Consider the following 16,238-nt stretch of genomic DNA (forward strand, 5'->3'; position numbering starts at 1 on the left):
TTAAGAGAACTTCCTGAAATTCATAAACCTGCTACATACTCTTTTCATTCCCACCTTCATCTCTTTGTTCCTGAATGTGTAAATAACTGGATTCAAAAAAGGAGTAATAACTGCATCAAAGATGGCAAGAAATTTATCCAAATTTGATATATGGAATGGCCATGTATAGAAAAAGATCAATGGACCAAAAAACAAAACCACCACAGTGATATGAGATGCAAGAGTAGAGAAAGCTTTGAGGGAAACACCTGCAGAATGTTTCTGTACGGTGACTAAGATGAAGATGTAGGAGATGATCAGTACACAGAAGCAGGCCAAAGAGATGAACCCACTATTAGCAGTGACCATGAATTGGAGTCTATAAGTATCAGTACAGGCCAGTTTGATGAACTGAGGAAGGTCACAGAAAAAACTATCTAATACATTGGGACCACAAAATGGCAAGTCTACAACAAAAGCCAGTTGGACCCCTGAGTGAGTAATCCCAGTGATCCAGGCAAGAATCAAAAGCAAAATACACATTTTTGGATTCATGATGGTCAGGTAGTGTAGAGGCTTACATATAGCAATGTATCTGTCAAAGGACATGGCAATGAGCAACACCATCTCAACACCACCAAAAGCATGACTAAAGAAGATCTGAGCAACACAACCACCAAATGAGATGACTTTGTGCTTTCTGAAAAGATCACAAATCATTTTAGGGGCTGCAATGGAGCAAAATCCCAAGTCAATAAAAGACAGGTTAGCCAGCAGAAAGTACATGGGAGAGTGTAGGTGAGGATCAAAGATAACAGTGATCAAAATGAGCAGGTTTCCCAGAATACTTGCCACATAGACCACAGAAGAAAACAGAAAGAGAAGAAGTTGGATCTCCCATGAATCAGAGAGTCCAAGAAATACAAACTCAACCACTATAGAACGATTCACTTTATCCATTGACTCCAATGAACTCAGCTGGCAGTGACATTACCTGAAGGAAGAAGATGAAAAGGGAAGAACAGTAATAAGTAATATTTATATAAGTCTTTAAAATTTACAAAGCACTTTTCTTACATTATCTCATTTGATTCTTACAACCTTATGCATAAAATGCTGTTTTCCACCTCATTTTGTAGATGAAGAAATTGGTAAATAGAGAATATGACTCACCCACGATAATATTGATGTGTCAAATCTTCATATATAGAAAAAGAACAAAACTTCCACTATGATGTGAGAAAGTAATGAGTTCTGTTGTAGAATTTAAACTCATTCCTAATCCTACAATCTGTTCTATCCATTATACTACCTAGCTGCCTCAAAATATATGGAAATAATTTTAGTGCCTTATATTAAACAGTTTCTAAATTTCAAGTCAAATGTCACTTTTTCATTTCACACGACCAAATAATGTATTCACAGCTATGGTAGTGTAAATTATAAGTATAAAGTAAGGATGCTGTGATTAGTAAATAGAATTCCAACACACAATTATTTCCTTCCAATTATTTATCTATAAAATTATAAACTTATTCTTATGTAGATGATAGGGACCCAGATTGAGTTACAGTAGTAAATTTTGCCTTTTTAAAAGAGCCATTCACTTAAATTACTCTATTCTATGTAGTAACTGTCTGAGATAGGATTTGAACTCAGATCTTCCTGACACCAACTCCTGTGTACTGCCAACTACACACAGCAGAAATTTATATTAGTTCTTAATCTATTTATTATCTAATATTTATACATAAATTAATGGATGTAAGGAGACAATGTAGAGAAAAAATGTTTAGTTGTGTAATTATCTATTACACCATAAGATCCTTGAGGGCAAGGACTGTGTCATTTGTCATATTTAGGTCCCCAGCATCTGATGGAGTAACTTAGACACAAAGATTATTCGAATTCAAATCCTGGTTCTAATACTGTCTATGTGACCTCAGACAAGTTACTCAATCTTGCAAGGACTAATTTTCTTCATATGTAAAGTGAAGAGAACTGGACTAGTTTATAAGAACATCCTTTCCCACTCTAAATCTAGTGTATTGTTTGTGAAGAAGTAAATGCTTGTTACATTTATTTAACTAATTTCTTTTCATAGAAAATTGGTAAAAATTCTAGCAAATATTATGAGGAATTTTCATATATAGAGATAAAGTAAAGAAAATAAATCTATAATCCTTTGGAAATTGTATTATCAACATAAGGTATACTTTTTAATATCATCAGTGGTAATAAATCATTATCTTTCTCCAATGAGAAGTCATTGGAATCAAATCAGATGGTTTAAGGGAAGAATGGAGCTGTCTAAAATTAATCAAAGTGAAAAGAAAGATATTTTTTCATGGTTCATAATCCAGTCAGGTAGATAGTTCACAAAAGTATTCACTTAGGCATAGGAAATTTGTCATTCAGTCATAAACTTCTGGAAAAAAAATATATCATTCTCCATTTTAGTCCTTCTCTTTTCCCATGTTTTTTTCCAAATATAAACAAGAGCCTACTATATAACTACATGTAGAATAATCACTGGGACCATCTCTAAGATAAACTTAGCTGAAACTACCAAATGAAGGAAGATGCTTTATATCAGAAGACTGCACTGGGACTCAGGACACTCAGGATTTTCTCCCTACTCAGCTACTCTCAGCTATGTGATCTCATGGAATCTAGCTAATCTCTTTAAGTCATAACAGTATATGAGTATATGGGTCTAAAACCCAAAAGAGAAGATACAAGGATTTAACAAAGCATAATAAACTTTGTTGCTGCTGCTATTGTTGTTGTAGTCGTTGTTGTTGTTTTGGGAGAAGGAGAGAGAACTAAAAATAGAAAAAAATAGAGCAACACCTCAAGTCAAAAAACCCCTCTCTTTGAATATGGCATTTGTATCTATTCAAGGGACTTCAAAGACTTCCCATTTGTTATATCCATTATTTTTTAACATAGTTAAATGGCCAAGTTAAACTTGCACACCTGCTTCTCCAGGACTCACTTTCTGGGGCCTCATCTTCCATTTTTCTTGATCTACAAGGAAATGATCAATGTCCTGTAATAGATTTACAACCAACATAATGATGAATAAATAGGTGACCAATATTCTGAACTCAGAGTTATCATTCCAGAAAGACTCTCACAAGATCATCTGATCTAGTCTTTGTCTTCTACTATTTGAAAACCATGCAGAACTCATTATCTTTTGTCTTCCTCTGACTACAAGAATTGACAATTCATTACCTAACTTGCTATATAATATCCTATGCTTATTCATGCTAACAGTCAAAAAGTTCTTCCTTATGTTTAAATTATATCTCTTCTGCTTCAAGTCTATTTCCTATTATTTGTTGTTCTGTGATCATGAAGAACGAGTGATCAGCAATCCTATCAATTTAATCACCCATATACTGTCATAAACAAGCTATCACTTCCTAATCTTCCCTTCTCAATATTCTACACTTTCACTTCTTCCCATACCTCCCTCAAAGGATTTACTTTCTACCTTTCAGTCATGTTTGTCAGTATATTTTGAATCTTTTCCACAGAACAAATCAGAAGAAATTTTAAGAACAGAAAATAACAAACAAGCAGGATATCATTGGTACTAATATGTTAAATTTAATGTATTTTTTATATACATAATAGAGATTCACACATTTACACATTTTCATGTTTTTCTGATCTTTGTATTTGGAAATATTCATGGTTATTAATATTTGATAAATCTGTCTAAATCATAATGACAGAAATTGCAAATTATATTTAAATAAGGGTCTACAAAACATGCCAACAGAAATATGTATTCTCTTTTATAAATATATACCAATATCATGACAATTTTTGTTTGCCTTTGTCCATGTTATTGCTATCAGAACAATGTTTTTCACTGTCAGCCTAAGAGATGCATGAGTATGTTGACTTTAAAATTTTTTCCAGATAAATATCATCCATCTTAGGCTGATGTTAGGGTTTTTTTTTTAAGAATAATAGCACTTTGTCCTACTCCCTTTTGCTTTAAGAGAGCCAATTAACTGACTATATCTGATTTTAAAATAATTACAGAATCAAAGCATATAATAAGATGTCTTGCCTTCTTACTATTCTGTTATAAGAAAATGATAATAATAAAAAGGAAAAAAAAGTAAAATGTATTGAATAATAACCCCTCCAAAAAAACTTTCCCTTTTCTTGTCAGAGAGATGATAAGGACTAATAAAGTATGACTAATAAAAATGAGGAAGATAGTTTCAGAATTAGCCAAATATTCCCTTGGCCTTATTAAATTTATTCTCTTCAAGAAAGGGCTTTTATTTTAAGGAAGGAATAAAAGAGAATGGTGAAAATAATGCCCAAAAAAGAGAAAGAGAAGGAAAAAAAGAAAGCCAATGAAGCATTTTAAAAATACAGAGAAGACTGCAAAAGGAAATTCTAAAGGGAATACAATGATGGAAGCCTTGATACAAGCATGTTAAATATAATATATTCTTTCAAGTCACATATAATTGAAAAATCAGGTTTTTTTTTCTTTTTGTACATGAAGTTGTTCATGTTTATTGATGCATGTCAAATTCATAATAAAGAATTTTAATGTATCTTTGGTATATATAGGTAGCAAGTAAATAACTATGATTAAATAACTAAATTCCCGAATTTTATATCTCACTCATGTGCTTGATCTAATTCATACTGATAACTCCAGATTTACTTCTATAAGGTAAGTAGGTGTCTTGGGTCCCTAACCCTGAGGCAAAACCCAGGGTCATTTCACAAAATATTTGCCTTTCTCTACACTATAGAATATTTCATACTTATTCTATTTGGTGCTCAACTCCTTCCCACATATCTTCTTTTCCATATAAAAAGCAGCATCCCACTCGTTTATGCAAATGTTAGTTTTATCACCATAACAGTCTCTCTACTACTGAAATTTAAAGAAATTTATTCTTTCTGTAGTCAATTTTATATCCATCTTCCCAACCTACTTATACTCAGGGAGCAACATATTCAAGGAGTCCAGTGATCTCTAACAACTTATCTAGCACAAAGAACCATATAAAATGCTCCCATAAGAGGCAAAACAACTAATTAGTCACTCTGGTAGGTACAGAGACAGGGATGGCTAATCTGAGCTTCCTTGACCAAGGGAATTGTCTCCTTGAATCATATTGTTTTGACCAAAACAACCAAGGGAAGAAGCTGGTAATGAGTCACATGAGGAAAGGGAGGTGTGAGTGGAAACTACCTGAAGAAATAATCTTTTGCAATTTTGTGTGCTAAGTTTTAAATCTTTCTTGGTGGTCATTGCTGAGAAAAAAATCCCTGAAGGTTGTAAAATGAAAAATATTTTGATTTTGTCAAGAAATTTTAATCTGCTTTCCCAAAAATTATAAATGAACAGATAAGAAAAGAAATAGCTTGATGATTCTTAGCTGAAAATGTATGATGTGAAGGGTAAAATATGGCCAAGAAATCTATTTAGGGAAAATTGACGTAGCAGCTAAAAGAAAAAAAAAAAATGGCTGGTTGCCAAGCAGTTTGGGGCTTCCACATTTGGAGTCAAGAAGCTAAGACTAAAAATCCCACTTTTGACATTTACTATTTTTATGATCATAGGCATATAATTTTTCTGAGTCTCACTTTCTTCATCTGAAGAAGACTCATTTATTTCAGAAGATTGTTATAAGGTTCAAAAAAGATAATGAATGTAATATGCTTTGCAAAAACTACTTATCAATTATGTTTGTGAGCAACCTATAGAATTGTATTTCCAAAAAAAGACAAGGACTAGAGAAAGATCAGATCAGCTGACCAAGTTAGTTGTACAAAACAGGATATTGAGCCCCTGAATTTATAAATTGACAAAAATCACCCCAAAATGAGAAGTGGGTTAAAGGTAACTGTAAGCAATGAGTACACATGCTTAATGAATTAATTAATATTAACTTCTCCCCAGAGAAGGAGTTTTCTGCCATATTTTTAGCCCCCAAAATGAAATTAAGACAATTTAACTATGGCTATATGGTATAGTGTATAGAGTATCAGCTCTGGAATCAGGAGGACCTGAGTTCAAATTTGTCCTCAAATCCAACCCTGGCAAGTTGCTTCACCCCTTATCTCACAAAAAACAAAATCAATTTTTTTTCTTAAAGACAATTTAAAGTGTAAGAATGACTATTATATTAGAGTTGTTAAAAGTAAACGAGTCAAATATATCATTTATCTCTAGTGCCTAAAATATATTTAGTTCTTTTTTTATTAAATTTAATAATTAATAGAAATCTGTCTCCCATCTCCAAACTGAAAAACAAGATAAAACAAAATCCTTTTTACAAATATCCATAATCAAGCAATCCCTTATTGACTTATTCTTCACTGTAAAACTATCATATCTTTGTCATGATGCAGATAACATACTTCACCATCAGTTATCTAGACTCATCAATGATCTTTATACTGTTCAAAGTTCATATGGCTTTCAAAATTATTTTTGATTTGAAAAAAAATGATTTTTTTTTGGTTTAAGTTATTCTCCTGGTTCTGCCTATTTCATTCTTCATTAGCTTATATGAATCTTCAAAATTATTTATTTTTAAAATATTGATATTAATGTATTAATTGTTTTTCTGATTCTGCTCACTTCACTCTGCATTAGTTCATAGAAGTCTGTCTAACTGATATCACCTTTCCCCCATTTCATGCAGCAAAATAGTGTTCCATTACATTCATATACCACAATTAGTTTAGCCATTCCATGATAGATGGACAGAACTTTTGTTTCCAGTTCTTTGCCACCACAAAAAGGGCTATTATAATTATTTTTGCATATAAAAATATATGTGTACATACATATATGTGTGTGTGTGTGTGTGTGTGTGTGTGTGTGTGTGTGTGTGTGTATCTTCTTTCTTTGATCTTTTTGAGGTATAGATGTACCAGAAGTAATGCAGAGACAAATGGTATTCACTGGTTAGTAACTTTTCCTGAATAATTCCAAATTGTTTTCCATAGTGATTGTATCCATTCAAAGTTACAAGAGTTCATCAATGTACCTGTTTTCCATACATATTATGAGGCTCAAATGAGATAAAGAATATATATTACCATTGTTATTATTATTATTATCATTAGCTTACAGTAAAGAGACCTCCAATCTGGTAATGCCTATAAACTCTGGTAAATATTTGATGACAAGATTGGGGGAATTGGGGAGGGATATTGTATGTACACATACTTTTAAATTCAATCTGCATGAATAGTTTCTTAAGTCAAGTAGTCAACCAAATGATAAATCAACCCCTAACTTATAGCAACTGCAAATTTTTAAAGTATAAATATTCACACTAAAAATTCAATAATTAGCTGCCAAGTTTGAATTGGCTCTATTGCCAATTTGCCAATATTGAATTGGCAGATATGCTATTTTTCCTGCTGCCTCTCCAACATTTGTCAGCTTTTTTTTCTTATTGTTTTTGCCACTCTGGTGATTTGCTTTAAATTACATTTCTCTAATTAGCTATGATTTTGAAATTTTTTTATATGGCTAGGAAAAAACCTGAGAACTTTCTGTTCATATCTTTAGATCAGTTAAAAAATGGCTCTTATTCCTATATATTTAAATCAGTTCCTCATATATCTTGAGAGGGAAAACAGCTCCTGCTCTCAAGCTTACATTCTAACAAGGAAAACAATATGCAAACAACTGCATATAAACTATACATAAAAAGGATAAATTGGAGATAATCTCAAGGGAAAGGCATTAAGGTAAAGAGGATCAGAAAAGGCTTCTTGTAGAAGTTGGGATTTTATCTGAGACTTGAAGGAAGCCAGGAAAACTAAGTGGCAGAAATGCTGGAGAGAAGTTTAGATATAGGGCAGAGTCAGTGAAAATGTCTAGTGTCAAGAACTAGAGTGTTGTATGTAATAAGAAAGAGCAAAGTGATCAGCATCATTGGATCATAGAATATGGGGAGGGAAATAAAGGCTAAGAAGACTGGAAAAAAGCAGGGACTGTTTTTATCTTGCCTTTTTATTGCATTTACCACAGACCCTGGCACATAGTAGGTTTTTAATAAATGCTTATTGATCTGATGAGGTATTTTTTCTGACAATAATAATAATGGGCATAGTTAAGCATAGGTTGCTATGAAGACTTATCTAAACTAAAGAAAGATTAAATTGACTATTAGGATAATAAATTAATAGATCTAAAGCTATAAGAAATCAGAAAAATGAAATGACTGACCTTGAGTGATAAAAGTTATGATAGAGGTTATGAATTAGCAGAGCTAATCTACTCTGATTATTTTGAATTGTTTTATTCTAGTTAGGGGAAAAAACTGTCCAAAATATCCAGAAGATCTAGCATCCTACTTTATAGAACATTGAATCTATAGATTCCATTTTGAAAAGTAACATGTGATTCCACAAAAATAGGACAGAGTTAAATGAGTTTGTAATATTTTTAAAAAATCAAACCACACTTAAAATCAAAGTAACCTAACAGGAAGAATTAAAGTGATGTTCGTTTAGACACATTTTGATGAGAATGATTTGAGTATTGTTAAACTATGTCATTTCAGGGCTTCCACATGTGGACCCTAAGAACATTTCCCCAATTTCAAGGTGCTTTGTGGATTTGTGCCCACTTAAAACCATAGCTCATGAACCCTATACAACATATTAGTTTTATTGAGCCAACCATAAAAACCACATTAGCTCAAAGCAAAGACATTTATTTACCCAAACAATATAACAAGTTAAGAGGCAAGAAAAAGTCATCCACATTTTCTCATAGTGCACACTCTCCTAAAGATTACTATGTCATCCATAAGAAAGGACAGATATATAGACATATGAGCATACATATAACCATATGTAACACCTTGAAGGAACACTAAATTTGTATGTGAGCAAGGAACATGTATGGCAAAAACACTTGGCTAATACATATCTCCAGCCAGAGTACACATATGACAACTCAGTGCTACAGAACTAATAACAACTTCTGATGATATAATTTTGCTGCTCTCCACTAAATGATCTGTCTCCCCACCAAACATAGTATTAAATCCACTAGAATCTTCTCATGGCCAGAATTGCTTTCACTTGGTCTTTAGTCATTTAGTCTCTTCAATTATCTGTTGTTCTCTGCCATCATCTGCCAATAGTGAAGAAAATGACTGACATATTCCTACAAAAGAAAAACTAACAGTCTTTTAGAGTGTAACTTAGAGCAATGATCCATTGCAATCATACCTGATTGCCTGAAAAAGCTAGAAATTTCATGCTATGATCATATATAATGTTGAAAGCCTTTTCCTAATGTCAATCAACTAAGCAACTTGGAATAAAAAAATTCCTTTTAACATTTGTCAAATTCCTATTTGACATGATAACATTTATATTTATATACTGACATTTTTACAAGAATCTACTTGTTAGAGAAGAACTTTTAAGATTTCATTTTGTAGTGCTGAGTCAATTTTTTTTAGAATTAAGAAATAGCATGATATTAAATTCTTTGTTGTTTGAACTTTGAAAATATTGTCTGTGGTTTAAAAAAAATTGCTCATTTCCATTTCTCAAGATGTTTAATTTCATTCAAGATTGGTCTCAGATACCACCTCCAATATAAAATCTCTCCTTATTTCCATTGTTGGTGCCATCTCTCTTCTCTAATTGTCTTAATTTTTTTGTCTGAGTATATGTTGTATTCTGGTAAAATAAAATAATTTTTAAGCTGAGTTATTTTTCATTTTGTCTTTGTACTCTAACATCTAGCAGAGTGCCTTGAATATAATAGATGATTAATTAATGTTTATGGAGTTTGCAAAAATCTGCTTCTCTGTTTGTATTTTCATGAGGGATATCCTTCATTTTTAAGTCAGAATTATCATCTATAATTTTTCCCATTCTTTTGATATACTTCAGTCCCTAGGATATTCCTCAGTGCTTTCAAGATTGTGTCATTTCTAGCATGTATTTCTTCAATGTATATGGTTAGTTGTTCTACTCCTTCTGCAATTGAATTTCATAACTTAGTCTTCTTAAGTATCATTTCAATTTTCTTCTACATGCCTTTGGGGAACTGATGTTCTAAAGCCCAAATGTGGTGATCCATTAATCATGGCCCTTGATATATCCATTCTATTTTTATTCTATTTGATAAATCTAGTAAGTTGTTGTCCTTCTACTAGTTTTGTCTATAACTGCTCTTAGAATCATGTTCCTTTGTTGGGTGTCATAACAAACTTTCTGAAGACTTATTTTCACCCCCTCCACTTTAAAATATTTTATGAGGTTCCACTGCTCATAATTTTTTGCTATTCTTCTCAGTGATGGTTTACAGTGAGATGATATTCTAAATTATTGTTGCCCTTGGTTTCAATCTCTTTCTGCTTGTCACAGAGATCAACCGTTTTCTAGTTAAGGCAGTTTCTGGGTTCTTTTGGCTTCTTCCTTGTGCTAATTGTCTGGAGTAACAAATAAATGTCAAAAAGACAATGTTTGTGGGTCACAATTTGGGAATCACAGATATTGTCATTGTTTTGAATAAGATATAACCAACAAGTGTCACTATAGAATACAAAATTGGTCTGAGAAGGGCTTTTCCATGTCCCACTTGAAAGGAAAGGAGTTGATCTCTCATGTCTTTCTCTTCCCACTGGGTCAGTTCAAGGGAACTACCTCCCCTTAAGATTCCACTTGTATTTTACCAATTCCTCTTTTTGACTCTTAGGCTAAAGTTTTGCCAGAGACTCAGAAGCTCAAAGTGACCTGATCTAACCAAAACAAAAAGAGCTTGCTTAGCTTGAAGGGGGGAGGGGAAGCCCCAGATTCAGTTTAAACTCTGCTTTTCAATTATGTTCAAAGAAGGTATGAAAGAAAAAAATCTCCATGTACAGAAAAACATTTATCGTGACATTTTGGGGGAGCAAAGAATTCAAAGAATTCAAAATAAAGCAAATGCTCATTATCTGGGATTTAACAAGACAAATAGTGACTTATGAATATAATGGAATATTACTAAAGAAATGACAAATATGATTAATACAGAGAAGGCTGGAAAGATTTACATGCCTAATGTCAAGTGAAATAAACAGAGCCAAGAAAACATTATACACAATAACTACAACAATGTAAATGGGCGGAGGGAAGAAAATCACAAAATAATTGAAAATAAATATTTCGAAATCATAAAGAACAAGTGTGGTCCCAAAAAAGAGATTTAGGAAGATATCATCACCCACATTCTTTTGCAGATCTGGAAGACCATGGGGTGTAGTACATTGCATTTAATGTCAGAAGGTATTTTTTATGTAATTATCAATTTTGCTCATGTTTTTCTGCCTTCTTTCTCCTTTTCTCTTTAAAGCAGATTATTTGTTTATATGGAATGGTTCACTGGGAGGGGAGAAGAGAGGTATTCTGTAAGAAATCTTGCATTTAGAATGTAAGAAAACAAAAAATAAATAAATAAATAACTATTTAAAAATCAATTCTATCTTTCCAAAAGATTAATAAAAATTATTAATCAAAAAAAAGTACCATAAGCTTCTCTGGCATACATATAGCTTGTCAGGTCTTCAGACAAATGCTCAGATCTCTGATCTGTTTAAATCCTGTGTGTTTTCATTTAACCACTGGCATCATTATATATAACTAAAGATACTAGGAATAGGAATTTAAAGCTACTAAGTCTGACATCATCTTTGTGTAGCAAAATTTTATTTTAAAGTAAAATTATAAATAAGTAACTTCAAAAAACAAAAAGATCTGCATTTTGTTATCTATCCTTTCAGATAAAAAGGGAAGAAGAAAGAATTACTTCAACAGTCACTTGAATTCTTAGCCAGAGGAAAATTCACTTCTTCTTCTGGGCATGTGTCATTGACTGATCATAGATATCCCATTTGCTCCCAAGGGATAAAGACTTAAAAGCACTTATACTATTTTTGAGTGATTAAAAAAATGTTCTATTCTTTTTTATAATATATGATGATTCTCTGGGAGCAGGTTTCTTGGGGAGGTTTTCTGGAGGCAGCCTTAGTTTCAGTTCCAAGTAATAATCACCACAAATGCAGCCAGCTGGTAAAATTCAAACGTTTATTTTCTCCTTCCAAGTCCCTCTTTCCTTGGGCCCGGAAAGCTTTCTTAGAGGCCTTTTTTCAGTAGAGAAGCGAAGGAGGAGAGCCTGCCACCAAGGTGGTGTGAGATGGGATGAATGAATCTGGCTCCGCCTCCGAGAGTGGGCTTCTTCTGAACTGATGGCTCCTCCACTCTGAATCTTTTCAACTGATCCTGCTGACTGAGCTCAGCTGTTTTTATGCTCTCTCAAAGGTTGACTCCTCCTCTGAGAGTGGGATTATGGGAGGTGTGAATTCACAAAGTTACAAAGCTAACTTTGTGTATCTCCCATACTTGTGAACTCCAATGACTACTTAAATACATTAGTGAGTTAGAGAATTTGCTAAGTACCATGCTAAATTAGGCAATTGACATCACTTTGTAAGGATTCTAACAAAAAAATATGACAAAAATCCACTATTCCGTTGTATTATATAATTTCAGGTAACATACTTTGTTTTTTATTTAATTTTCTCTGCTATGTTAAAAAATTGATCAATAAAAAGTTACTAAATATTCAATTATACTTTGAAATTAATTTATTTTTATTCATCATAACAGCATTTACATACATTTGAAAATATGAATACATATATGTGCAAGTCATCATTTAGTCTACAGAAAATATGATCTCCAATATATCATATTATCAAGTTACATATTATTGGAGCTATATAATCAAGCCAAATTGTTATTGAAAATATAGATTTTCAGACCCCTTTGCAATAATTATCAGGCTTCACAATGATCACTGACCCACAGCTTGAAAATTATTGGTTTGAATAAAGAACAAGCCAAGAAAATGCACTAAATGAATACAACAAAGAATACATAGAGTAAAATATTTGAGCAGAAAAAATCTATGTGAAATTATACAGCAAATGACTTACATGAAAAATGAAGGTACAATATTCAAAATATTGCACATGTCCCTGACAGTAGCTTCCAAATAATAGTTTTATAAGAAAGAGCAAAGGAAGAGGCAACGTGTTTTGTGTATATATATATATATATATATATATATAGTGAAAGCGAACCAGTCTTAAAGACAAAAAGTCCTAGCTTCAAGTTCCATCATGAATACTTGCTGGTTGTGTGAACCAAAATAAATCACTTTGACTCTCAATCCTCTAGGCAGCTTTCTAAGTGTCAGAAAAAGTGCCAAATTGTTTTAATAGGAGGAGTTCCCTGAAGGAGTTCCTTATACCAATGAATTCAGATTCAGTCCCTATTCCTAATTCTATTTCATTCTTTAAAAGAAGTTAAAGACAGCAAGTTACAAAGGGAAGAGCCCTAAGTCTAGAGCCAAAAGACCCAAATTCATATCCCTCTTAGTACCTATGCAAACTTGGACCACTTAATCTCCCTGGGTTTCAGTTTCCTCAGCTGTAAAAATGAGGCTTGGGTAGAGGGTATAGAGAGTTCCAATCTGGCTCTAGATCCATGAGCTTAATGAACTGATGAGTTGAAGGGGACCACCAAAATAGCCAGCAGGACAGTCTTGAATAATAACCAGGAAGGATATTTTAAATTCATTCTGAATCTAATGTGTAACTAGTTAGAGCTGAAAAGGTACTGAGAGTCTAACAAGTCTGTCTCCATTTTGGAGATGAAGAAATTGAAGGTAAGAGAGGCTAAGTAACTTGACCTTGATCACTCAGCTATTAAGTATCTAAGGTAAGATTAAATTCTTAGCCAGGGAAAAGTTCACAAATAGTTGGCCACATCTCCCACTCTTGTCACAGATATCCCATTTGCTCCTGTCCCATTTGCTTTAATGGATTAAAAAAAAAAAAAAACTTGTTAGGATTTATACTATTTTGTGATTGATTAAAAACAACAACAACACAACAACAGTGTGAGCAATTATTTCATGATGTTGCATGACTTTCAGGTAATATACCTTGTTTTTTATTAGTTCTATGATTTTAACAATCCAATGAGTCAAAGAGGCTCACCACATGTGATAACCATTAAGACAGTCTTGAATAATAACCAGGAAAGACATTGCAGTCTCAGACTCAGGTCTTGTAGACTCCAAACCCTCTTCTCTAAGCATTCTACTACCTTGCTTTCTCAATTGTTTTTGGAATACAGATTCCTAGGATGTCTTAGTAAATTGTGAACAAGACTTCTGAGGATAGACCTTATCTCACCAGTGTTTAAACACTGATAAAATGGCTTCTAGCATCTCAGCAGGTACACTTGTGTCTCCAATCTATTCAATAGCCTCAAACTATGTTTAAGAAAACTTCCTGGAACTCATTATGTTACTGAACAGCTTCCTCATTGCCAACTTCATCTCTTTATTCCTGAAAGTATAGATGATAGGATTCATAAAAGGGGTGATAAGTGCATCAAAGATGGCAAGAAACTTATCTATTGGCAATGTGGGGAATGGCCATACATAAACTATGATGCATGGACCAAAGAAAAAAATCACTACCGTGATGTGAGCTGACAGGGTGGAGAGAGCTTTGGATGAACCACCTGAAGAGTGTTTACGAACAGTGACCAAAATGAAAATGTAAGAGATAATCAATATGCAGAAAGTTCCCATGGAGATGAAGCCACTGTTAGCAGTAACCAAGAACTCCAGTCTATAGGTATCCATGCAGGCAAGTTTGATGAACCTAGGGAAATCACAGTAAAAACTATCTACTTTGTTAGGGCCACAGAAAGGTAAATTTATAACAAAAGCCAATTGCATCATAGAATGCATAAAGCCAATAATCCAAGATACCATCAAAAGCAAGATGCACCTTCTCAGACTCATGATAGTTAAGTAGTGCAGAGGTTTACATATTGCGATGTATCTATCAAAGGCCATAACTATAAGAAGCACCATCTCAGTACCCCCAACAGTGTGAATAAAGAACATCTGAGTAATGCAGCCATTCCTAGAGATGACTTTGTGCTTTCTGAAGAGATCAAAAATCATCTTCGGGGTTGCAATACTGCAAACACAAGTGTCAATGAAAGAGAGGTTAGCCAACAAAAAGTACATAGGTGAATGCAATCTAGCATCAGCAAGAACTGTCAGTACAATAAGAAGGTTTCCTAGAACACTTGCTACATAAAATATTGAGAAGAACAAAAACAGAAAAATTCTCATCTCCTGAGAACTTGCAAGTCCCAACAAAATGAATTCATATACCACAGACTCATTTGATCCATCCATTAATTCAGTTTGCAGAGTATATTCTGGAATTTACCTGAAGAAAATATCAAGAAGAAAATATAATTATTGAGATCAAAAGCAGATAGTTTAGGTAAAGAGGAGCTCAAACTTCAAACATCTTATACTGATTTATCATTTTGTATAACTAGATAACAGATCGCATAGGATCATAAATTTAAAACTGGAAGAGATTTTAGAGGTCACTTAGTCTATTTCCCTCATTTCACAAATGAGGAAATTGAAACTGAGAAAAGTTGAGCGATTTGACTTAATTCCAACTCAGTTTTGACTCCAAGTCTAAAATTATTCACTGCACTGTCTAGCTTTCTTACTGATACTAAAAAAGTCCTAGTACAAGCTATTCCTTTGCTTGGAATGCACTGCCTCTTCATTTCCACCTCTCAAAAACTCTTTCTTAATTCAAGGTTCTCATATGCCTTTAACTTCTTCTTCCTCTGTGAATGTTTTCCTGTTCTACTCTTCCCTCTCCTATAACTAATATGTGCTCTTAAAAGATATTTTTAGTGCATGCTCTTCCTCTTTTATTTTCCTGGAGAAACTGAGATCATATTTATTTAGTGAAACTTAAAACAATGCCAGTTTTTGTCATTGTTACCACATTTATTTGCAAAGATGTATCATATCTCCCTGAGAGGACACATTGTTTTAGCTTTGCATTTCTACACCAAGCTCTTACACATAAGAGGCATTTAAATGTCTGTTGTACTTAATTTTAGATTTTGCACTATGTCTGATTTCTTGATACTTTTCTAACAGAACACATTTCTGAGAGACTGCAATGTGCAACTTCAAGTTAAAGTTGGATCTTTATGAATATTCCAAAGGGTACTAAATACAATGTGAGAAATTGGGAAATTTAGAGATGACTAAATCCAATATTAGGAGAATATCATAGGGAGTGGTTTGTTGCAGCCTGAAATCTCATTAATAC

The 16,238-nt window shown here is 33.1% G+C and overlaps 2 protein-coding genes across 2 annotated transcripts; both read right to left on the reverse strand.

Moving 5' to 3' along the window:
* Nucleotides 1-939, reverse strand: LOC127549165 (olfactory receptor 4F6-like). The gene has a single exon (XM_051977000.1). The coding sequence runs from the start codon at nt 937-939 to the stop codon at nt 1-3; it is 939 nt and encodes a 312-aa protein (XP_051832960.1).
* A 13,408-nt stretch (nt 940-14,347) lies between these two features.
* On the reverse strand, nt 14,348-15,286 carry LOC127549162 (olfactory receptor 4F6-like). The gene has a single exon (XM_051976996.1). The coding sequence runs from the start codon at nt 15,284-15,286 to the stop codon at nt 14,348-14,350; it is 939 nt and encodes a 312-aa protein (XP_051832956.1).
* Nucleotides 15,287-16,238: the final 952 nt, after the last annotated feature.

Source organism: Antechinus flavipes, chromosome 2 (assembly GCF_016432865.1).
Source record: "Antechinus flavipes isolate AdamAnt ecotype Samford, QLD, Australia chromosome 2, AdamAnt_v2, whole genome shotgun sequence".
Classification (NCBI taxonomy): Eukaryota; Metazoa; Chordata; class Mammalia; order Dasyuromorphia; family Dasyuridae; genus Antechinus; species Antechinus flavipes.